We start from the raw sequence: 26,228 nt of genomic DNA on the forward strand, positions 1-26,228 counted from the left end.
TTTGTATATCTATATTCAGACTGTTTACACACTACGTGCTAATTAATGATTATATAAATAAATGAAAAATCTGCGTTTGCTGATAACGAATACCTGGACCTGGAGAGATGGGACAAATTAATAGTACCCATAACTGACGAGCATGCCACTTCATAAAAATGAACCGAAAGTGAGTAGTGACATATCAGGATTACATAGCATGTGGTCTGTGATCTCTGTCTATTAATTTGGGAAAAAGGTGTGATATAGATTATAGTGGAATTTTTGAGTATACAATGAGGGACAGTTTTTTTTGTGATATCGCTACTATAAGATAGGTACCTAAAAAAATTTATGTAAATTTATGTATACCTCAACTTCGATAAATTCTAAAACATATTATAATAAGACGTTTTCACTCTGTATTCTGCTTTTCATAAAACGTCTTCTCCCAACCTCCTTTGCGACCTTGGTGGCCTTTTCCATCTGCCATCGTTCATACGTGTGGTGTTTCCCGCCTATTTCCACTTAATTTTTATGAAAAGAATACATACAAATCAAAAACGTACATTTAATTCTTATAACGTTAAATTTATTCAATTCTTTGTTGTAAAATTACATTGTGTGAGCCAAGATCAGGGTTCGACCCTGAACCTTAGTTGTATTGTTAAAAATAACTAATGATTCATAAGGCGATAATTGAATGCAAATAATTATCATTTAAACAGTTTGTCGTGGAAGTGAGCTATTATAATCAATTAGACGTTTTGCTTTGTTATTTTTGTTCTGGAATGTTTGTAAATAAAGAAACAATATTGGCTTGTATATTTAATCTGATTTAGGTCTGATAATTATAGTGTCATATGTTCAAAGGATATTTTAACTAGTTAGAGAAATATCGACTATGATGCTTTCTATACAGTTCCTCGTCCATATAAGCGGTTCCGTAGTCTTCTGCAGACTTCTGTTGCCCTGGTGTTTCGTTGGAATCGATTACGTCAAATATTTTAGCGAATTCATGGTTGTATTTTCTTGGTCCGCTTTTCATATGATGGGGCATCTCCTCGGTGCCGTGTATGATGAGGCGAATGGGTCCGACATTACCCACGTTATTTTCATTTGTCTGTAAACATGCACGACCTTAATAATAATAAATTTAAAATTTATAAGTCGTTGTTATTTTGCATTTGATTAAAGCCAACTTTTTTTATTAAAAGCATCTTTCTGTACTAGTTCGTATAAAGAATAAAATAAGAAGAATACTTGGATAAAAAACTGAGAACTCAGACAAAAAACAGTTTGTTGGTAAATAATTAATCTGTTACCGAATCGTGTACGATCACCTTCCAGACCCCATTTGGATTTTCACCCCATGTTACAACAGAGGTCAGGGGCCAATTCACAAATCCTTTATAAGAGTTGTCCTTAGGTCGCGGGCTTAGTAATTGCACGTTGGTACCTGCGAAATGTTTAAAAAAGCTAACCACTATACGTGTCTTGCCCTAATCGAATTGAGTCGAGACAAGCACTTAGTATGGAATGTCGTACATCAAAACCGTTTTAGACATACTGAAGCTAACGCACTAACGCTAAACGAATTTGTATAGGATGAGATAGCACACTCTGTGACTGTTTTTACATGCGAATTTGTTTAGCGTTAGTGCCGCAAGCCTGTAGAAAAGAGATTGTATCTCAATCCCCTAGTCACACTTAGGTTTGACTCTAAACTTATGTGATCTCAGTAACGACCAACTATATATCAGCAATCCAGATCTTAATAATGAGATAGATTGATTGATTACTCGCGATTCCTAGCAAGGATGGGACATGGGCGCTACGGATTTTGTAAGACAACTGAGATCGAACATGACAAGGCTTTAGATCCCTTGATACCAACATTTAATCTCTATATACTTAAACTTCAAGACTAATTAATTAATAAAGAATTTATCCTTACCCATTGGAGAAATTAAATACACTTCTAAAGCCCCCCGTCTAGTGTATTGAATGTTAATAATCAACTCAACATGTTCCAAATATTTCACGCTACATTCCACGGCTATCAATAATTCTATAGGTTTATTAGATGATATTCCACCATATGAGTGTCTGAAATAATTAAAATTGAGTTTTTAGGAATTTTACCAATCTAATTGAAAATAGATTGATTTCGCAAGTGAAAAAATATTTAGATTTTATTTATTTTCTTTAAACGTCACTTTAAAGAAGACATTTAATTAATTCGTGGGTGGGGACGTAGACGCTATTTAGTTACTTAACGCGATTTTTTTTTCATTATTTATTTATTATCGACAAACAAACAACATCGTAAAGACGCCTCTGATGTAACAAACGTATAAAGTACTAGGACAGCATACTCACGCAGAAGTTCGTTCATAAATTTGCTTTTTTGGCACTGTCGTCCAGTTCAAAGCTGTTGCTACAAGTGCGTCCGCATTTAGAAGACCAAACCCAAAACGAACATCAAAACGTAATCCAATTCTTAAAGAACAAAGATGTTAGTACATCAATAAAATATATGATACATGTTCAATTATTGTAAAATATATTTGTGCTAACCCATTTGTTTGCCATCCAACATTCGATGATAATGGAGCATATTCAGACGTCCAGACGATTATATGTTGAACATCCCGCCACGTTAAATTTGGACTGAAAAAATGTTTCAATTATATTTGTAAGCAAGTTCTTTCTCTTGTAGTAAACGCTATAAATATTACGTACTTAGCTTGCAGTGCCAAAGCTATAATTCCAGCTGCTAGTGGAGCAGCGGCCGAAGTGCCGGTATGACCAAGTGTGCATGAATCGTTCGTATCTGTTGTTACCTACAAATTGAATATAGCCATCTCGTTTTTACTTGAGCAAGCTGTATGAAATGTAAACGAACGACAACACATGAGTAGATATCAAGGTTTTAACATTTTTGCTATCTCTTTCGTACAAATAGCGTGCAAAAGTTAATTTAATGCAAACAAAAATAATAAATATTAAATATTTTATTTGTAAGTTTAAAATGAGCACGGACTTACAATTTTCTGATCTTTATAGGCACCAGAAGAGTATGCAGTAGCAAGAGTTGATGAGCACGTCTCGCCATACCACGGAAATAATCCCTGTTGGGAGGTACTGCCTATTGATATCGTGTAGATGCTTGAAGAATAACTAAAAATAAGAGAGATATTTAAAAAAACACATAAAATTAATTTTGACAGTAACTACTATGGGAACTTACCCGTCACAATTGCAATTGTCGTTGTGTCCACCGCCATTTCCATTAGCCCATACATAAATATTTCCTTTTCCTGCCCGCCCGCGCTCAACGCCTCTTTTAAAAGCTTCAAGGGCAAGTTTGCCGGGTCCCTCAACGGTCTTACCGTCGTCATTGGGACCCCATGAAGCACTATAGATATCAACTTTATCCCAAGCAAATCCTTAAAAAATAGGAGTTTAAATTTAATATTTTCCATAAACTGTATAAAACTCTATAAACTTAATAAATTTCAATCATAAACTGAAATGAAATCGCTGTATACTTTATGTGTTCCTAATAAGGACTGACGTAATATGTCAGTTGCTGCGGCGACGGTAAAAAAACAACAACACATTTTTTTTATTATTGCCAAAAGCCAAAAAAGCCAAAAGCCAAAAAAGGTTTTGGTTTTTTATTTTGTTTTGTTATCAGGATACTTTCTTAATCATTTATGAATTCCTAGTAGCTGCGGTCACCACTTACTTGTGGCCGCCATTGCTTTATTTATGAAATAACTGAAAAGGAAGGGATAGGTAGATAGTAAGGTAGGTGTATACTTTTGTATATGTAGTTAGTTAGTCACAATTTTACGAGAAAACGTAAAAAATCATAATTTTATTTTCTTGATTTATGAAAAACTTCAATGAAGTTCCAAATTTATAAATAAATTTAAAAAATTATGTTTAAGTAGAAGATATTATTTATTATGCAGTCAAGCCATGCAGGCACGAGGGAGGTCCAGGCAGGCAAAGAAGCAAGCATATATTTTGTTTACTTTTGCCGCGCCCTCGCAATGTTCTACGCTGTTACGTCATTATTCAGATGAATTACTAGGAGCCTATAAACTACAAGGAAATATGAATTAGTTCTCTGATAACATTTTATACAGCAGACACGTGTGCACACAGTTCACTACTATCAACAGGCGGAGAGCATTAAAATGATTCCTTCTTGAAAGGATCCGTTGCTTAGTGAGTAAACGGTAAATTTGCTTTCATTCATAAGTCGAATTTTTTATTTTTTTTAGAATGGAATCTCGCTGTTAGCCTTAGGGCCTTTACAGCTCAGCACGGGTTGTTTGGCGAGCTTAGCTCAGCCGGTAAGAGGGGGGTGCCCGCGACTCGCGCAAGGGCGTCTCCTGTGAGACTCGAACCTCGGCTTGGGCCGTCGCGGAGGGTCATAAGTCGTAGGTGGCTTTTGAAGGCTTTAACTGTTGTTACTGATATATTCCCCTCCCACCCATTACGGTCGATTCAGAAGCCTAAAAAATAAACGATCCGATTTACTTTAACTCCGAAATCGCGTATACTAGGTTTGCATAAATGTAAAAATTTTTTTTTTCAAAAAAGAGCTAATATTTCGCTACCCAAGGCCTCTCCTTCAACACGGTCAGTTATTCGTCCATCGAGCATTCTGATTCCACCTACTTTTGCTCCCCAAGCCACGCCTACGCCACATTTTTCGTTGTTAGCTGTCATTGCGATCTGTAAATAAATTGTTTGTTTTTTTATAATCCAGTCATATTATAAATGGTTATACGTAATCCATATACAATTGAAACTAAACAATTAATTCTAATAAAATGGTTCCTAAGAATATATTACTTCTCCAGCACATCTGGTTCCATGCGAGTTCCGATTTTGCCGGTCCGGTCTTGGAAATGGATCGGAGTCGTGATCATTGCAGTCCCAGCTAATCTCTTTATCCTGAAAATTAGAAAATATTTGTGTTTCATAAATGTACAATGTAAATGAATAAATGATTTTGAAATATTTGGTATAAAATAGAAAGGGGGGTTATCGAATTTCAAACGAAATTTTTTTCGAACCCTGAAAATTGAAATAATATAGGATTTTTTTTAGGATAGGAACAACACTTATTTTTCGAATTATTTCAATTCAAAGATCCTTTCGAATGGTGTCAAAATTCACACAACACACACAACACCTATAAAAAATATATTATAATCGCCAACTAATAAATAAATAAAATAAAATAAATAAGAAAACATCAACGTCGATCTCGCCGCATCGTGAACGACGCATCGGCCGCGAAGCTACTAGGATATGAGAAGTATAAAAATGGTTAGTCATGAAACCGCGAAAGCAAAGGTGTTAAAAAAAATATGTAATCTTATTAGAATAATTTTTTTTACCTACATTTTTATTTAAGTGTTCATTAAAAGTTAAAAACACTGATGATAATAACAAATTATGTCAATCTATTCTTTTATGTGGAACTGTTGCAAGGTTTTTGAAAAATAATTATTGCTATAAATAACATTTTAATTATTTACTAATGGACCCGACAAGCTTCGTTCTGTCAAAAGGATTTGAAATTTATGTGAATTTGACGTTAGGAACACACCTACATTGCTTAACTACAGTGAGTGCTGGTAATTTAATACGTACTTTAATTGTAAGCAATAAAGTTCAAATTGACTCTATATTTCAGTAAGAAAACGTTTGAATGGAAAAAGAAACGGGCTGTTTTTAGGACATTCGCGGAAATTATTTGAATTCGCCGTAAACCATCCTTAGACTTCAACGAATATTCTATAAAAAGAATTGGTAAAATTGGTCCAGGCGTTGTTATGCGCCTAACAACACATTTTGCGATTCATTTTTATGATATAAATTTTACATTATAAATTTAACGGAGAGGTTAGAACAAGCACCTATGTACCTAAGTAAAAAATAAAAAAATTGTAATGTATGATTTAAATAACAATTTCTTAGAAAATTTATAAAAAAGGTACTTCATTTATTTAAAACAAGAACGAATGAACACATTTTTGAAGTGAAACGTGAAACGCATGAGGGTAAAATTTTCAACCGTATAAAATTTAAAGTTTCCGTCGCGAAGATGAGCAACGTTCTAGTCGAAGAAGGAGAGAGCGATTGAGACCGATTGAGAGAGATTGAGAAAGGGAGATCGAGAAAAAATACATGCTTATGGTAACTGGTATTTGCTTAGATGACAATTCCGTCGTATAGCGTCTTGTGCAGTAAACGCAATTTTTTAAATTATTTATAATAATATTTTATTTATTTGTAAATAATTAAGCACGTAAACAGCGTGAATATAGATAGATATACAAATACATACATGAAGTGATTATATTATGACTGGTACATGATCATCTATGGAGGCTTTTTTTACCTTTATAATTAATTACAAAGAAGCTTCACTTTTTTTAGTGCCGCCGCCGGCATTGGAGTCGATAAATTTACTAAAATTCAAAGGACAATTCTGAACGTGCAACATGAAAGTTGAAAATATTTATATCCTTACTGAACCGCTTTTAACTAATACTAGCGCCATCTTGTAGTAGTAATATTAAAATTGTGTTCAGAGAAATTAGATAGGTTCAGTTTTATTATTTATTATTTTATGAATTATATCTATCAAGACATATTTTTTTAAATTGTATTTTTATAAGCATATATATTCATAAAATCAATCTTGATTGGGCAATAATGGACTTTACATGTTTCTTATTCAATTCAACCAAACTTGATGGATGGGGGGGGATTCATTCTTTTTTTGCAGTAGTTATGCTGTAAATCACCTCGAACTTCACTGTACTGACTAGGATAACATAACATACTAGACGAAGTTTGAATTGTGCCATGTGGCGCCACATATTCAAATGTAATAAATAATAGAATTCAGCGATATAATATATCGATGGCTAATTTTGGTATTGATTTTAAGTTCAAGCAAAGTTAAGGTAACTTAACATTAACGAAACTAAACTATCTATACTTACCATTATAATTAAATATATTGATAGGTTTGAAGGTGTCAAAGTTAAAATACATAATAAGACTTTTTTATTACTACTTCTGTTTTAACTTATAAGCCTACAGAGTTGATTTAGAAATACATATATTATATCCGTTATGCAGATGTTAATTTTTTTATATTAACGTAAATACGTATATAATATATGTATATATATATATGTATATATTACGTAATTATCCCTAAGGTCGGTGTGGTTGTGCTCAATTCCATCGTCAAGTATGGAGATGCGTACTCCTTGCCCGTTGAATCCTCTTGTATACACCGGCAGCACATTGAGATCCAAACGAGGGAGAATATCGTTTGTTCGCGTATCTTGCTGAAATTTAATAAATTAATATAAAAAGTCGGCTTAGTAATGAGACAGAAACTTTTTAGGTCAGTATATTAATCGGTCAGTAAATATGGCGGCAAATATTTGACATAAAAGGTCGAAATGATTCATCAGTTTATTTATTAAATTTTATATCATTTAACAGTTTTAACTTTATGCCAGTATAAGTAGTAGTAGTAGTTAGTATTAATCTTTATTTATTATTATTTTGTTTCCAGCGCTCTCTCGTGTTGAAGTGTAATACTTACTAAATACCATTCGTATCCCCAGAGTTCATCATTGAACATATTTCTGATACTACGTTTATCTCGTTCACTTGCATTGGTTGGTGTATCTATCCTTTTTACTCTTACAAGTTCTTCCTCTCCTGAGACAGGCATAGGGTAACGTTTAGCGCGTTTTATACTAAAAAGCTGCTCTGCCCATCGTATCTAAAATAATTAAAAAGATCAGCTCGTACTGTATACGATTAAGTTCGTATGTAAACTTACTAATCTTAACTGAACTTCTATTTACATAGAAGTTCTAATTTATAACTAGATGACTGCAGCAAATTTTCAGAATTTTCTTTTACAAATTACATTGAAAAAATTCGAAATCGTTTCGTTAGAAATTAGTTACAGTTTCGTTTAGTTTTTATTATTTTGTTTAGCAAGCATTTGAGGAAAATCTAGGTCAATGACCGGTTCCGCAGTGCCCCGATGTGAATCATTCGAAAGCACCACGTGTTTCGAAAGTCATTACTACCAGGCTCCCATGGGTAAAAGATAGTGCAACTCACCCTTTCGTCACTGGCAAGTATGCCTGTGTGTTCACTTGGGGCGCGACGGTTTTTATTATGTACTCTAAACCCGTACAAGTCCGGGAATCCTAGGACCTGTAATTCGAAATATTATATGTACTACATATTTTATTAACTTAAACTGAAGAAACACATTCTTATTTGAATATATGTATATCTAAATAATTTTTTTAGGCATTTACGTTAATTAATTTTTTTTTAATTTTCGTACTAGTACTAATGTAAAAATGGTTTTGTTAAGCTACTGACTGCGATAGTTAGGTATTTTTTATGTCAATATGATGATACAATTTTTGTCAGAATTTATTATTTCAGATTAATTACATATAGAGTTAAGACAGCTTTCATTACTTTTAAAGAAAAATATGTCATCTATTACAGCATACAGATTTATTTATATTGTGGCTAGTATACAGAAATACAGTATAATTAAAATAATTGAATAGAAAGGAGGGTAACAACGTATGCAAGGGACTTTGGGAGCCCAAATTGCAGCCCTCTTTGGGATACACAAATAGCTCCTACTCCCTTCTTTGTTCCTAGTGTTTGACGAGTAAAACAATGGGATGTAGGTGGCGCCCTAGACAATGTGGGTTGGACTTTTTTAAACTCCCTTCTATTTTTGTTACCGTTCCGTCTGGTCGATGTCGTATTTAATGAAGTTTGATTGGCTGTTACGTCCGACCGTTTACTATGAACAATTATTACTGAAGTGAAATAAATATAAAATCACAATGCAGTAAAAATGCATGAAGCTAAATCAGATTTTAATATCATTATTTTAAGACAAAGGTAAAGGAAACAATATACAAAAATTAGTACTTACTGTTTCTTTTTTTAAAACGTGAAAAAAATGGATTAAAAAAATCTTTTAAAGCTAGGCGATTAATTATTAATATTATTACTATTTTCTTTAATTGTCTTATAATATAACAATATTTGAGTATTTGTCATAGACGATTAACAAACTACTTACGGTACATAATTAATAAAATAAAGTGATACAATAATTATTATATGTAATGTCAATTTGAATAGTTTTAGTAGGTAACTTAGTCCGGCATCACTACCAAATCCACCAGTCGTGCTGTTGTCGTCATCTCTCTCATGCCAAAAGTTCGTCAAAATGGATGTCGTCATATGATGTTCTTACCACACGTTAATACTAAGGCAGCATAACCAGCAAGATAATATACAGATATGGCGCGTGTGTGATTCACATGATTCGTCAGAGACCACATGTGTTCGTATACAACTTTTTATTAAATTAATGTGTATGTTGTATACATACGTCACCAAACACTTGCGTTCTATTTTCTATACGCATTGCTTACTACAACAAGCTGTTCTGTTAAAAACATAAGTGAATATAAATTGTCTTATTTTAATCACAATCAAAATAACAAATGTACATAAATAATAACACTTTTAAGTCAAATACAAGATTCCTTTTTATATACGGTAATTTTATTTTGCTATTCATAAAGCGAAGGGAATGGCCGTGGAATCACTTATGTGAGAATGATCTTTCTTGTGTGTGACCCACGGACCACGTGTGATATAGGCGGAGTAAGTACCGTGTGTGTCGTAAGCACGTCATGTCGGTGTCATGTGAGTTTCCCGAGACACGTATGTACTAGGATCATATACATGGTGAAGAGATGACTACACATGTGCGTAACGTTTGGGGGAGCGAAAGGGTTGGGCGGCTATGCATATTATTTTGAAGCCGTCCCGTTGTACAAAAGTTCTCGATTTTATTTTTAACTAAAAAATATAAAATAATAATAGTAACAACAGTTTATATATATATATATATATATATAAATATATATTTCTTATAATTTGAAATTGTTATCTGGTTCGATATATATATTTTGAAATTGACATACTTAAGTGAAATAATATTATATTATAGTTCAGTTAGGCATTTGCAAACGAGTTTCTTTAAAAGATTTGTTTTCTTAAGTAGGTACAATTATATATTTATGACAACAATTTTATTATGATTAGAAGCGATTACTTTTATTATTAAAAGAAAAACAATTAAATTGAGTTTGTTTTAAATTAACTGATAGTAAAGATAACACGAAGACGTATTTTATACTAATGTTCGTGAATAGAGTGCGTGCACGTGTTTCAATTTTTTCATGCTCGCGTGTTTACCATGTTACACTGAAACACTGAAAAAAAATCTCCATATATATCCTGATATCCTAGTACAATCGTCGCTGTTTCAGTCGTTAGTGCCGACTGCTGCCTGAAAGTTTATTTTTCAGGGGACATAGAATAAAATGTGCACCCGCCATCTATGGAAAAACCTTGGAGCTAAGTAAATTTGATGTTTTAAAATTCACATTGTAAAAGAATAATTTGCTTTATAAAAAGAATGGTTATCTAATTTATTTTGATTCGGGTAATATCTGAGAATTTGGAATGAATAAAATATTTTTGTTATAATTACGAATATTAAAATAATTAATAAATCGGTAAATAATTAATTGTATTTCTCTTTCTTTTGATATGATTTTGTATATATAATTTTTGATATTGATTTGATATATATTTTTTTTTCTTCAACGTATTTAGTGGAAATACTTTGTTGGAAATAATTAGTGGAATACAGTTTTAAGTGGAAATATTTCAGTGGAATCAGCTACCCACTGAAGTATTTCAGAAACAATTCGACTTAGGGTCCTTCTGAAAAAGAGCGTACCAATTCTTAAAACACTCTCGCAAGCTCTCCATCATGGATAATATCCATGGGCGGCAGTATCAATTAACATTAGCTGAGCTTCCTGTCTGTTTTCACATCTGTTCTATTCAGTATAAGCGAACCTCTTTTTTTACTTGTAACAAGTTAAGGAAATTACAGTTGCTACGCACGGGACGGGTAACGTTAGTTAAACTTGACGCAAACCTAGTTAGGGCTGACTTCTATTTCTTTTATAAGACAAATTGATACAATTATAGCCGTTGTTACTGCCACGTTATTGCAGAATTTACAATTATTCGAAAGATATATTATATACAATTTCAATGGTCAAAGTCGGGAACGTTCTAGAACAATCAAATCTCTCTGAAATTCTCGAGTTGAGAAAAGTGAAAATTTTATTTGCACAATTGTAACACCACTATGGTGACCTGGTACACAAATGTCATTTTAAAAATTTTTGTTCGGCTTTTGTGGTTTTGCTGGAATTTTGCCGCCGACAGATTTTTTTAGTAAATTCAATTAATTGCTTTCTGAAATTTCATTTTGAAACGGCTCTCTTTGCGTCGGGCAAAACGCAAAGAATCTATAATTGCCATAGTAAATGTAGCGTAGAATTGAGACAAATCGTCCAACTAATTCCTAACATTAGTCACCATTACTGTCTGTCAATTGGGCGTTGGACATAATTTATTTTTAGACAACTACCTACACAGATTTTCAAAAGACTGTTTTTCCTAATTATATTTTTGGTGCCTACGTAGTTATTGTCAAATACAATTCATGTATTTTAAATATGTGTTGTTGAGAAATTAAAAGCACATTTGAGATAGTCGAAAAGAGGCCGAATATTCAGTCAAAGCTGTATGACGCGAGTATAGCCGCCTTTTTAGCTTTGTACTGTATTAATCTCAATTCCTCAAACCTCTCTTTTAATAATAATAATATATATAGGCCTTTTTTTATTTACCCTCTCTACTCCCAATCTCAGTCTCTCTCAAAAGTCTCAATTTTAGATATTTTTTGTGTCACAAACAAAAATACTTTAGCGTCTTAGAACGGTACCTTCAGTGTTGAGGCTTTTGTGAGGTTTTTTTTGATCAGGCTCTGAGGCTTTCCCAATAGAAGTTGGAGTAAAGGAAACTATGCCGTGGACTTAACAGCGAAATACTTCTTACGGCGCATGAGGGTAAAATTTTTACGGAATGTCACGAAGATGTGCAGCGTTTTTGCCGAAGAAAAGGGAGAGAGCGATTTAGACCGATTGAGAGAGAGTGAGAAAAGGAGATCGAGAAATATACACGCTAATCGCTATTGGTTGATGTATTCGTGTAGTAGTTACATATTATAACTTTAGATGGCAATTATATCGCATAACGTCTTGTGTAGTAAACGCAGATTTTTTACTTATTTCTATAATCATTAACACGTTGGGGCTTTTACCTTAGTAATAATTAATTTACAAAGAAGCTTCACTTCTGACATGTATACTTTGTACGCACGCAATTTTTTTTTCGGGTTTCAAATCGAAATCAACACACACAATGCGTGTGTCTGTTACGTGATAGAAGTTTAGAAATATCGTTCCAAAAGAGATTCATTACAGCCGAAATATTGATGGCTTGTCAATATTCTCAAGTGGTATTGCTGAAATCAAAGCAAATGCCGTCACAAAGTCGAGTGTTCCAATATTTTTGTATTAACTCTTATCATTGTTATCTGAAAGCTTTTACGTCAAACACAATTAATTTATTCAGTTTAGTTAACTGTAGTTACAAAAATCCTATCATTATGTATAATGTATTACAAAGTATGTATTTAGATCAATGGTTTGCAATAATGGTAAACGATTTTCCAGAGGTAATCAATACCATACCAGCCATGCTAGATGCGTTTTTTTGCAGAATTTTTGCAGATGCAGAATGCTGTCTCCGACACTATCGAGTATCGACATATTTTTATGTTCGCAGAGTGAATTCACAACAGCTATATTGGTTTTAATATTATATATATTAACTACAATATCGCTGCTGTGTGTATCTTATTATATTTTTATCGACTTTATTGTTTTGGTATAATCTGTAAGGATAATGTATGTACATATTTGTGTAGTAAATAAAAGAATTCTACGTTTTTACAGCCCAAAGTTTGCCTCGAACATTGTAAATGGAAATGAACGTTATTTTTACCCTTGCATATATTTATCTATAAAGTAAATTCTACATTTATCGTGTGTCAAGTCAAGTGTCACACTAATAAGGCGAAAGCTTGGTTTGACCCAAACCAAGTACGAACTATGGAAAAAGGGTTATTGCTTAGGGAGCACAATTTTTCAATAGCTTGCCTAATACTGTTGACCGAAAATCCTTAAACACCTTTAGATATACATTATGTGTTCCTTCAGGGGTTTCCAGTTAAAAACACAATTGCTCAATGCATCACCAGTTAATTCACCAACATCGTACTTCGTTTTTCATTTTTGAGTATCCCCAACACCCTTCTTGAATGAAATGAAATGAAACCAATCTCACTTACAAACTCAAGTTTGTAAGTAAGAGTTGGCTTAGTGATCAGTTTTATTGATTATGGGTCGAAATGACTTACGCCAAAACTATAATAATTATTATTTGATTGTCATATATACATATATAATCAGATTATTTTTGTTGGATTTGAAATAAATAAATATTATACAATAGTTTTTTTCACAGTCATGTCGATATATAAATCAATTACCAAGTGATAAAGAGATATTTCTGACTGTTGACATAAATATGTTTTTTATAATTAATGTTTTGAGCATCTGACTTCTGAATGTCCGATGCTTAATACAAAAAAAAAATGTTTTTTTTATTTATTTGTAGTTTTTCTTATCGAATATCATCTTAGTTATGTACAGACCTGTGCCTTTGAAAAACAAATGTAGAAATTTTAGAAGCTTATTTTCTCTTCCCAATTTCCAAATTAGACTAAATCTTATAAAGCTCCAATTACATTCGAAAAACCTTTTTTAAATTAAAAGGACAAACCTAATTATCTAACAAACTTAATTAGTTCTGCTATTTTTTAATTGGATTATTAGAGACTATTAATTAAGAGCATTTATTTAAAAAAATGTATACTATATGTTAATTATGTTATATATATATTATTTTATAGTTATGATAAATTTGTGATGGCTTACAATAAAATATGAACCTTTATACACGTAAATAAGCTTTATGATTAAATTGTCGGTAATTAATGTTAATTGGTTATATAGTATTTTACTTAATTAACCGTTATTAATTGTTTAATTAAGAATCACTAGGGCATGATAAACGAAAGGATCCTTACCGGCCCGTCGTACTCGTAACCCAACTCGAGAGCGACCAGCTGTGCTACTTCTTCGCCACCGGGAACCTCCACCGTCCACTCATCTATGTAATCCTTGATACTATTAAACCCGTTATGCACGCCATAATAGTTATGGGATCCTGGTGCCCAGTCATAACTCGCCGTCATAGATATGAACGTTTTTATAAGAATGCATTCTAATAGCATTGGTTAAAAAAACTGCGTAAGTTAGAAAATTACTTGGAATAAAGGGAACCGGCGGACTCGATCAAGCGCGTTGTCTGAATGGCGCGTAGCTAAAGCTTGCTACGAAAAATAAGTATCGCTACGAACCTCCTTTTATTTGCTAAAATATTTCAACAGTATAATCAGGAATTGTATTGTTTAGAACCTTTACTTAACGAACTGATTTATCCGTAGGATTTTTTAAATACATTATTCAATCGCATTTTTTATACAACCATATATATTTTACCAGAAAAAACAAATACATTTTATACATACTTTTCAAATTGCACACATTTTTAAATTTGAATTGAGAATTAGAATAAAATATGTAAAACATTTTACATTCACGACATCTATTGTAATTCTACGGAACTATTCTACTCTTGACATTACTCTACAACTGCATTATTAACGATAACAAATAAGAGATGTCGCTACAAATCTATTAAAAGTGTAAGAATAAAAAATATTTTGATAATATTATATGTTAAACTTTACACCCCGACGAAAAATATATGCGCTACAGTTTTAATACGCTTCCGAGATGCCGTCATTGTGTTATTTATACCAAAGATTTGGTAACGTTGTTTTGTGTAAGTAATATGTCAGTAGAGCATGGCCGTGAGCCACTCAGTAAACAAATCGAATGTAATAGGGCACTGAGTACCAGTTTTAGAAGTGATGTGGTTTATATGTTTTAACATAGGCCCCATAAAACTCTCTAAAGGGTGAGAATTGTGATTATTCAAAGTCTTTAGATCTATGTATTACCTAAATTCAACTGAAAGGGCTGCTTCTTGAGCCTAAAATTAAATAAAACCTAAATATTACAAAGCAGCTTAGTGACGCGCTCCTCTTTCAGCCTTTAATTCCCAACCCAGCTGGAACCCATGATCATAAGGTGAAAATGATGCCAAGTTATATTGAAAACTTTTATTTATTTATTTATAGATAATCTTACAGCTACACATGTATTGCAAAATAAAACACTTAAACAATATAAAAAGCCAAAAGAGAGTACATTGATAAACATAACTAATATAAAAATATACGAAACAGAACATACATTAATAGACAAAAATAATTAAACCTTAAACAGACAACAATTGACGCTAAATATTTTATAAAAACTTAATTGTTACTGCTGTCAAGTAAAGTCAAGCCATCTGGGTGAATCATCAAAAATATTCTATTAGCTAAGAGCAATAGGCCGTTTAAACATAATGAACCAATCCTTAATATGGAACAGAGAAGTGCCCGTAATGAATAATTTATTTTTAGTAATTAAAATAACCACGATCTCATAGTTGTTATTCTTAACAGCAAATCTTATAATGTACGATTGTTGGCAAATAAAAAAAGATATGTAAAAATATTAGTTTGTATATTTCGTCTGTTGTAAGTCGACTGACACATATTTTAGTATATTTTTACTGCGTAAATTAAGCAAGCAATTAAAAAATAACTCTTCCTAAAAAATACAATGTGATGGCTTTTTAACTTATTCACCCCCGTATCAGTATTTTTTTATATCGATCAATTTAGTTTCGTCTTTTTTTTCTTACTGTATGTTGTATGTTAGATTTTGTTTTATACAAGAACCAACTGACTACAGAATGGTTGATTTAAACATAAATTAACGTAGTAGGTAGTAAGCCCCCATACGCACACCATTATTGGCTTATTTCTTAAGCTTAGCACACATGTTTACAATGTTCATATATCATAAAATGATAAAAATCGAGAAGTTTGTTTTTTTTATTTCATATTTAAATTAAGTTAAACAATAAATTATTACATAATGAATATGTACAAAATAAGAACCAGAAACGAACCGTTAGTGTATTCGCAGCCTTAAAGTTCGAGATTCCACGCAAACGCATCTGCGCGGGCGCAGTCACGATGCGCGCGCCGCTGAGCAATGCGGCTTTTATTCTCCTTTCTGTTTATACCACCCGGGTATTTGCCACACCTCAGGATACAGGATATTTCGCTGAAGATGGTTACCATGACGACGTTGTAGATGTGTGAGTGATGTGAACTAGATATTAATTGATTCAATGACAAAGATCTAACCATTAATCAATAATTAATGCAATAGATAAGCCAATAAAATTTATAAACAATTTGATTAAAATACTGCTAATGTAATTAATTATTTGATTCTTTAATACGTTATTAATATAAAGAACAAAAAATATGCACAATATTTATACTGATGCAATATGCACTTTGATAAAAAAAGGGTCAATAAACTCAGTATCACAAAACTGAGAATTATCAAATTTAACAGTTCTAATTTGTTCTTAAATATTCAAAGTCCAATACAGAATGCTAGAAACAGAAATTCTAAAATAACGTATTTATTTTTGACATTTAATAACATTGGCCTCTGCAGTAGCTGCCGTCACTTCCTGAAATTTTACGAGGCATGATTAATTTCAAGACGACAAAATCAAAACGAAAGAAATATTTTAGAATTTAAAAGAATTAACATTATCAACTTTTGAAGTAACAAAACACTATTTCATATACGAGCTCTTTAATTGTCTGAATACCTGGTAATATTTATTTTACAAGGAAGAAATAAATTTAGTGAGCAGTGTTGGTTTGGCTTCAGCTTGCGACTCACCCTGAGTTCGTAGGTTCGATCTCCGGTTATGCATAAATGACATCCGATCTATGTGCGCATTTAACATCCGCTCAAACGGTGAAAGAAACCAAATGTACAATACAGGAAGGCGCCTGTACTATTTATTATATTATTGACAAGTGATCATGAAACTGGTACAGAAATCTTAGGCCCAGAACTTAAAAGGGTAGCGCCACTGATTTATTCATTTTCTAAAATACCATTTACTACGACTTCATAATGGTGAAAAAACAAAAAGAACGTAGGCGCAGATGAATCCAATTGTGTAATTTGCATAAATTACTATGTCACTATAAAGACGGCCCGCGTAAATCGTGTCCCTGATCTAAGACAAGCAAGTTATTTTCGTTTCGTAGGAAATTGTAAAAATAAACTCTTGCGTTTTTATGATCGATGTCCCAATGTGAGACGAGAATTAAAGGAATTTATATCAATTAATACATTGCTTTGATCTGAGCTATAAAATTTTGCGCTTACAAGTCTTACTGTACAATTAAGCTTAAGTCATTTTTTTCCTTAATTACTTACTTTTCAGATGGCAATTACAAATACCCCTTTTAAAACAAACACAGTGAACTTTGAATGTATTCATATTTATATCGTAATGATTAATCCTAAAACTCCTAGAGTGCCTTCCTTTATATTGTAATAAGAATGGAATCAATACCAACGAAAAGATATGAATATATGTAGTTCTATTTATTGATTTTTATGTAATAAACAATTAATGTTATTAATATTGTATAATTTTCATCGGGGAAACTGAAATCTCTCCTTTCCGTATGTGCGGAAGTGATTATGTGCTTAATGATGGAAGTGTAGTTGAAAGTTATGCAATTCGTTGACCTCTTCCGAGAAGCGCCATCAATGCGTTATTATAATACCCGAAAGCTGAGTTGATAACTATACTCCTTATTCAGTAGGGTATTGTTCTTTGGATATCATTGTACATACAAATATATAATTCTTGTATCACAATGTGCGCAACGGTTTGACTGATGTTTAAGCTTTTTTTTCGGTATCTTAGAAGAGGTCTTATATTTTTTTAACTACTAAGTGTTAGTGTCCCATCCCGTTTTTTGTATTGTGTAAGACTTGGCATTAAAAATACATATTAGATTTTAAACTAATATGAAACTTAAAACTAAAATAACTTGTTATATTCATTTATTTTTATTTGGATAGCCAACAGCTATAAAAAATACAAAACCAAAAGTGAACATAAGTAAATATATCCAATATTTTACAGGCACAGAATGTACAAGCGGAGAAATATAGAAACATGCTTAACTGTGCATTGTATTCAGGGAACGGGTACTGAGGATCGTTGAACCCTTTATACTTGGTTATATTTAAAGAATGTTTTATAACGTATGATAGATTTAACCGAAACGTAATAGAAAAAAATATAAAATTCGGATTTTTATTTGACAACCCTATTTTCTGATACGCAGCACCAGTTGTTGAACCAGCTCTTAGATATATTTCCGAACCAATAAGACTTAGGGGTCTTCAAGCTCATACCATTCTTAGAATGGTCATCAACAGCTAATACCTGGCGTTGCAGGTGTCACTTTAATAAGTGAGCCGAAACTCACCTCTCGTAAAAAAAAACAATTTGATAGCATTACTATATACATGAAATATTTGTGTCGTTTTTTATACATTATCCAACACATATCAGGAGAAATGATCCTATGACAGCAAATTAATTAACAACAGACGTCATACAGACAATACACTAACAAATGCAAGGTGATTTTACCTATTTATTTCAAATAAATTATATTTAGCTGACACAATTGCTGGTTCCTATCATGAAGTTTCTAAATAGAATAGAATTCATGAATTTGTATCATGTGATAAGATAAGCTACCAAGCGTCATTTAGCGGTTGCTGTAGTTTACATTGTTTACTGTATTAAGTATATCAATTTACATTGTTTTATAACTATGGATTTTAATCCAGAAGAATTAAGAGTTATTGTCCGGGTGTAATAAATCGTATGATATTAGGCCGAGCTTAAGAAACTGGGCGCGACTCTTTTGACGTATGGAAGTCTTAGCATTAATCTTTCCCCTAAGTATCGCCAAGTAATGTGTATAATTTGCGGCATACAATACAACTATGTCAACTGTTTTTAGAGTCGTCAGCCTGCTAAATGTTTCTTTTTCTGAAATGAGAATTTAAATAGCCTTTATTCGACAATTATAATAAGAATTAATTAATGTTAATGAATTAAGTTACATATACATTAAGTTTAAAAATAACACGACGATTAAGTAGTGAAGTCATCCCAATTCTTCCATTTGTCTCTCATCTTTCCTATTTTCCAATAATTCCCCGTTCTTTTTTAATTTTCTACTAGCTGACCCGGCTAACTTCGTTCCGCCTAACAGTCTAATAAAATAGTGTTAACATAATTTAATATTTTATTATATATTCATTACATAATAATAATAATAATGGTTCTATTAATTATTAACATTAAAACAGGTTCCTTTTTTTCCTTGCTATTGCGAAAGAAGAATGTCATTTTCAGAATTTCGATCAAGATCAAAGCCTGGTTATGCATCCCCTCATTCACCTCAAGATCGAATGAGTTATGAGTGATGTAACTAACACGACTTTGTTTTATATATTTAGATATATATATATGTATATATGTTTCAGATAGGTGTCCTCTGTTTCTTTCCAAAGGCCATTCCAAGTAAGGGTTCTGACCCATCTATCATCACGAACGCGGGCAATTTGGCCAGCCCATTTCCATTTTTTTGAGTGTGTTTGTTATTTTTTTTAAGGCTTCGGTATCATTATGTTTTTTATATAGGAGGCAAACGGGTAGGAGGCTCACCTTATGTTAAGAGATACGGCCGCAAATGACACATTTGCAGAAGGCTCGCAAGTGCGTCGCCGGCCTTTACTATTTTTTATTGAAATACGTATCATAATTGAGTTGATATGTTTACTATATCTACGATAGCGCTATGCATTTGACAGACGGCGGGTAATGTTTGAAGTCAGCAAGAATATAATTAGTTAAAATTATGAAGCCATAGTAACCGTTATTGTATCGATTGATGCTGAATTTTATTTTCAGCGTGGATAAGCGGTCAGCCTGCCCGACAGACAGAGTGCTGCGGTCGCGGGAGACGTGTAGGGTCGGGGGTGCCGATGTCCAATGCATTCGACTGCATTGCTGCGAATCTCATAATTATATAGCTGGACGGTATGTTAATATTTTACTTACCGCCAACATCCATACCACGTCCAATCAATTACATATGAAACAAATTAGCGAAATAGTAATTCAATTGACATAGACATTAAAATATTTGACGGCGTAACTGCCAACGTCCATACCACGTTGAATACACCGGTTCTCGTCCGATCACCGAAGTTAAGCAACGTCGGGCGAGGTCAGTACTTGGATGGGTGACCGCCTGGGAACACCTCGTGATGTTGGCTTTTTTTTCTAAGGTCAAAAATATCTCGCGATTCAGATATTTTAAAGCAATTACAAAACTTATTTTTTAATACAGTTGCTCAAAAAGTGGCATATTGCAGGGAGGTATAGCGTTCGGAAAGTGGGCTATTACACACTCGTGCTTTTTCTTTGCCATTCCCGCACTCGTGCGTTTTCTTTGCCAACTGTCAAAACAATGTGTATTTTAAACCACGAAGGTTTTATTCAAAAGATTCATAGAAGTTTTTATGATATATGATTTCTAAATATTATAATAATCGGATTCAATAAGTTCGGTTAGGTTTCTTTTCATTTCTTATCAATTAAAAAAATTTTAAAAAGAATTTTATAATATATGCAAATACGTATTTTTAAAAAGTTTACTAATAATTGGATTCAATAAGTTAGGTTAGGTTTATTTTATTTTATATCAATAAAAAAAATATTAAAAAGAAAAAACTAACCATGAAGTTTTTACTAAAAAAATCACAGAAGTTTTTATGATTCATGCAAATATTTTAAAAAGAAGCTACTATTTGTTTCAATATCAGATTTAATGATTGGACTCAATGAGTTATATTTGGTTTTCTTTCAATAAAAATAGTCTACTGAAGAATTGGCTGTATGGGCCAAGTTCCCTTTGCCTACCCAGAATGGGTGAAGAAAAGAAAAAACAAGCTTTGCTCATATTCTTTGCGGTTGGCGCCATTTTCCAAAGATGTTCTTTCGAGTTGAGTTATTTGTTGCACAAAATGAGTAATTTCGACGATATTTTATTTTAATGAATACCACCCGAACGCAGTATAATTGCATAAAATGCTTCGGAGATCAATTTACCGGAAACATATAAGTCGCTACATATCTATGTGCAACGAATTTATTCCGTAGAGAGAATTGAAAAAAAGCAAATAGTTTAATAAAATTGCTTAATTTTTTCGCAACTGTATTAAAAATAGTCGTTCAGTACACGTGCGGAACCGTCACTGCATCTCGTCCCGACTGTCAACCCTCACCTTCGGCTGCGCCTCGGCTCGGGTAGACATTCGTCGGAACTCGTTGCAATGACAGGCTTTCCGCACTTGTAATGAAATATACTATTTATGTTTGATCCCGAATTCGGCAAGAAATTACTGATTACAATCTTGAAAAATTCTGATTAATCATTATCTGAATATTATAGAATCTTATTTATGTCTAATAAAATTTAACATCACATCACTAGCTTTGTGGTTAAAAAAGCTCAGTCCATTAGATTCGATTCCCAGCAATAATATGATAGCTTATTAAAAAAATATTTCCTTAAAAGTACGACTCAGAAATATGTCTGTCCCAATTTATTCCCTTTAATAACGACCTCCATCTTAACCTTACTGTAGGAGGACCACATTAATAAAAAAGACTGGAGCCATCACTATAAATATCGAGGCTATTCAACTTCTAGACACCACGGGCCTAGTGAGAAGTGAATTAGTGTTAGTACACGATAGTTTTAAGTGCTAAAAAGCAGTAAGTTAAAAATGAGATTTAAAAAATCACAAGAACAGAGCGTCTTCCATTTAATAAAGACTGTAAGCAATGTTATTTGGACACTTCTTTATTTTAAATATCCTTAGGTAAGGTAAGACTAAAATTCTTTATTTGTCTTAAGTTCGGCAAGAGCAATTCAACAGTTAAAAATTTTCAGATGTGTCCCAAAAACAGTGGATCCCTGCAGTTTGCGGCTGTGCGAGCAAGCGTGCGAGGTGCGAGATGAGCGCATGTGGTGTACCTGTCACTCCGGCTTTACGTTTAGCGAGGATAACTACAGGAGGAAGAGGCAACCATATTGCATTGGTTATTATATTTAAAGTTGTTGATTACGTTATCTGTAATGGAAGATTACAGAGACTACTGTGTTTTAACCATGCGCGTCTAGTGATACGCCTCCTGGCTGCTACTAAAATTATTCACTGTATTCTATCAGCTACCCCTGATTTTATTTTTTAAATACTTGATTTTAGTATAATTATTTTATTTCCCTTTAAATTAACAGGGTATTATTTCAATAAAATATAAATAATAAAATTAAATTCTCATTTAATTAAAAAATTGCAAAAAGCTAACATTAGGAGGTTGCCTAATCATTTACCAAATAAGGCAGTGAAATAGTAATTTGTTTGATATCAAGATCCAAATATTTGACATCATAATTGCCAACGTCCATACCACGTTGAATACACCGGTTCTCGTCCGATCACCGAAGTTAAGCAACGTCGGGCGAGGTCAGTACTTGGATGGGTGACCGCCTGGGAACACCTCGTGATGTTGGCTTTTTGCAATTTTTCAAATTAATACGCCTGATAAAATTTCTTACGTAAACCTTTAAACAAACTAAGTAGGACTGTTTTAACAGGAGTGAAAATTAGCTACTATAAAATAATAATTAAATTTCTAAACTATTTCAGATATAAACGAATGTGTGGACAATAAGGGTGAATGTGAGCACACATGTGTGAACGATCCAGGCGGATACCACTGCGAATGTCCTGCGCCCTACACGGTTGCACCGGACGGCAGGAAGTGTGTGCCACCAGTAGCAATAGCAGTGCCCGTAAGTACCTGTTTAATACATATCAGAATTTAAATTCAGAATGTATGTAATCTCATGGTTTTTTTCCAGTATTAACATATATACTTTTTAGTTTTCGCGTATATTGTCCCTTGTCGACACATTATTCTTGTATTAGTTAAAAAAGTATATTAAGTAGCACCAATGTTGTTTTGCTTTATCTGGGAATGTTAGATCGGTCTTTTCTTCCTTTATTGAACATGCTGTATATGTGGTGCGGGGAGCTCTTCGTAGTAAAAATATGTAAATATTGTAAAACTAATACGGTTTTCAGGAACCTCTGCCCTTGGTAAGAGCCGCGTCCCGTTGCTACGCTTCCTGTGATACTGTGTCGTGGCTCTCCAGAAAGGTGAAACAACTTAGCGATCAGCTGCACACTTCACAGACAGCGCTTAGAAAACTACTTGAGAACCCGGCGTTGAAAGAAGGTAAGACTAGTCGAAGGTACACCGACCCCGAATTGATTCATATATCTTACGACAACAGTTCTGGTACTACTGAAAAAAATAGTATGGGCTGTTTGTTAATTGCATTAATGCTTCGTACAGATGCGAGTGTCCTATTATAAAATATTTAACAAAAAGCCAACATCACGAGGTGTTCCCAGGCGGTCACCCATCCAAGTACTGACCTCGCCCGACGTTGCTTAACTTCGGTGATCGGACGAGAACCGGTGTATTCAACGTGGTATGGACGTTGGCATTTATGTTGTCAAATATTTTGATCACTATGTCAAATGAATTGCTATTTTGCTGACTATGTTTCATAAGTACCTAATTGATTGGTCCGATCAATTCAATTTTGAAATCACGATTTCGTCCCTCAACTTTAAATTTTTGATAATCATATGTATCCAATTTTGCTTACTCACTTTCATATTTAATTTCAATCTTTAAATTGTTTCGTAGTTTTATAAATTCATCATTGTTAATTTTATTCTTCCTATAGCAGGATCCCTAAGGCCTATGGTATTTAAGGTATATAAATATAGGTGGAGAATTGTAATTAGTATTGTTTTTATTTTATTGTAATCATAATACGTAATTTATATTCTGTTAAAATACTGTAAATCTTCCTAAAATGCAATAAATAAATAAATCATATGGATATTCTTTGAAATCACGATTTTGTCACTTTGAATAAGTGACGAAATCGTGATTTCAAAATTGAATTGACTGCACCAATCAATTACATGAAACATAAGTCCGCGAAATAGTAATTCATTTAACATAAAGATCAATATATTTGATAGGGTAATTGCCAACGTCCATACCACGTTGAATACACCGGTTCTCGTCCGATCACCGAAGTTAAGCAACGTCGGGCGAGGTCAGTACTTGGATGGGTGACCGCCTGGGAACACCTCGTGATGTTGGCTTTTTTATATTTGTTTTAAATAATAATGTATAATTATTTATATTTTATATAAGTGAAACTGTTAATTAAAAAGAAAAAATATAATCAGACCATAATCAAGTATTTGAAAACTAAGACCAGGGTTAGCTGATACAAGACAGTGAATAGTTTTTGTAACAGCCAGGAGGCGTATCGCTATACATGCATGGGTAAAACACGGCTGCTCTGTAATCTTCCATTTCATAAAAAACAATCTTCGCACCTATTTTTGATCACAACTTTTGTAACCATATTTTTTTCAATATTGGAATTCTAAACAGTCGAAGTTAATTTTATGTATCTTATTTATATAATTTAATATTTAGAGTAATATATTGTTACAGATGATGACAGATTTGCGGAAGGCACTCGTGCGTACAGAGTTCTTGACGCTACTGCGCCACTAGAGGGCGGTTATTGTCGATGTGAAAGAGGGCCTAGGGTAAGCTTTATCTTCATTAGCGAAAACAAAATTAATATAATAATAATAATCAATATAAATATTGTTTGTCATTATAATTGATCCTTTAATTAATGTATCGAACCTAAATCTACACGATCATTAATGAATTTGTCAAGTAATTGGTCAAATAATACAACCACTACACATTCAAATTTCTGTTAACTGTAGGGTCCTCCAGGTCCATCTGGTATGGATGGTCCGAAGGGGGATGAAGGGCCAAGAGGACCTCGTGGGGCCCGAGGGCCGAAAGGATCATTGGACCTTATGTTACTACTCCTAGCCGACATACGGCACGATATACGTAACTTGGAGGCTAGAGTTTATAAAAATGGTGAACAGTAAGTACTGGTGCCGATGGGGAATACTTTGATTTTAAAAGATTAGTTATAATAAACGTAATGGTATTTTATTTTCTTTATTAGAACCGAATAGGTATTAATTTTATTTTTGATAGAGATCTTAACTGATTTCTATTGAACTAATTCTTCAGCTTCCACTTACAAAATATTAACTTCATTAGTACATATATATAAATTAGCTGTAGATTACTTAAAAGAACACACTGAGAGAGACAATATCCAAAGTTAAATAAAATAGAAAACATAAGTCAAATAGTTTTATATTCGAATTCATTCTAATGCATCTTACTTTCGCTAGACCAGAACGCTTCAACCTACAGAAAGCATGGCGCCAGCAGAAGAAGCAAGAGAGGCTTGACCGAGAGAACGGGACATTACGAGATCTCGAAGCATACACAGCGCCCTCTATAATGGGTCCAGACAACGAAGAAGTTGAAATACATACTCACGGTTTGTCAAGAATTTTTGATTATTAAAAAATATGAACTAAATTTCAAATATCTGTAATATGTGATATATTTTTTTTCGATTATCATCACAAAGGTTCTGTTATCTATATAACCACAAGTACACTTATAATAATAGAGGAGTTCTAAATGTTCAGGTTTAACAGGCGAAATTCCCCGTGACACTACAACAGCGTGGTCGATGGAAAGCGTTCAAACGGAAGCTGTTGAGTTAGCTGAAATGGACGAGAAACTACGTCAGTTTCACAAGTTGGCCAGCGCCAATAATAATGATGATGAGGAGGTTGACACCGACTACGATTATAGCTTCTACTAATATGTACCTAATAAATAATATTTAAATTTTG

General features: G+C 33.0%; 2 protein-coding genes and 4 non-coding genes across 7 annotated transcripts; 4 read left to right on the forward strand and 2 right to left on the reverse strand.

Moving 5' to 3' along the window:
- Positions 1-794: 794 nt before the first annotated feature.
- On the reverse strand, positions 795-14,520 carry LOC111003596 (neuroendocrine convertase 1). Its single transcript, XM_022274200.2, has 14 exons — positions 14,243-14,520; positions 8,173-8,268; positions 7,640-7,822; positions 7,230-7,376; positions 4,855-4,956; positions 4,617-4,734; positions 3,233-3,431; positions 3,030-3,162; positions 2,725-2,825; positions 2,560-2,652; positions 2,362-2,481; positions 1,937-2,088; positions 1,305-1,438; positions 795-1,102 (listed from the first exon to the last, which is right to left on the reverse strand). Exons 1-14 carry the CDS (start codon positions 14,447-14,449, stop codon positions 863-865), a joined length of 2,025 nt encoding a protein of 674 aa, XP_022129892.2. The 5' UTR covers positions 14,450-14,520; the 3' UTR covers positions 795-862.
- Positions 14,521-16,368: 1,848 nt separating this feature from the next.
- On the forward strand, positions 16,369-26,227 carry LOC111003572 (collagen and calcium-binding EGF domain-containing protein 1). Of its 2 annotated transcripts, none has more exons than XM_022274160.2 (9): positions 16,369-16,497; positions 20,224-20,352; positions 22,274-22,422; positions 23,034-23,179; positions 23,472-23,625; positions 24,937-25,034; positions 25,224-25,393; positions 25,713-25,864; positions 26,019-26,227. In XM_022274160.2, exons 1-9 carry the CDS (start codon positions 16,373-16,375, stop codon positions 26,195-26,197), a joined length of 1,302 nt encoding a protein of 433 aa, XP_022129852.2. In that variant the 5' UTR covers positions 16,369-16,372; the 3' UTR covers positions 26,198-26,227. The 2 variants fall into 2 exon arrangements, with proteins under 2 accessions (XP_022129852.2, XP_022129854.2); XM_022274162.2 differs by having other exon boundaries at positions 26,028-26,227.
- On the forward strand, positions 20,473-20,591 carry LOC123689241. The gene has a single exon (XR_006750264.1). It is a non-coding gene; the product is annotated as a 5S ribosomal RNA (ribosomal RNA).
- Positions 22,781-22,899, forward strand: LOC123689243. The gene has a single exon (XR_006750266.1). It is a non-coding gene; the product is annotated as a 5S ribosomal RNA (ribosomal RNA).
- LOC123689244 lies at positions 23,780-23,898 on the reverse strand. The gene has a single exon (XR_006750267.1). It is a non-coding gene; the product is annotated as a 5S ribosomal RNA (ribosomal RNA).
- Positions 24,457-24,575, forward strand: LOC123689245. The gene has a single exon (XR_006750268.1). It is a non-coding gene; the product is annotated as a 5S ribosomal RNA (ribosomal RNA).
- Position 26,228: the final 1 nt, after the last annotated feature.

The sequence above is a fragment of the Pieris rapae genome, chromosome 5, assembly GCF_905147795.1.
Source record: "Pieris rapae chromosome 5, ilPieRapa1.1, whole genome shotgun sequence".
NCBI classification, from domain to species: domain Eukaryota; kingdom Metazoa; phylum Arthropoda; class Insecta; order Lepidoptera; family Pieridae; genus Pieris; species Pieris rapae.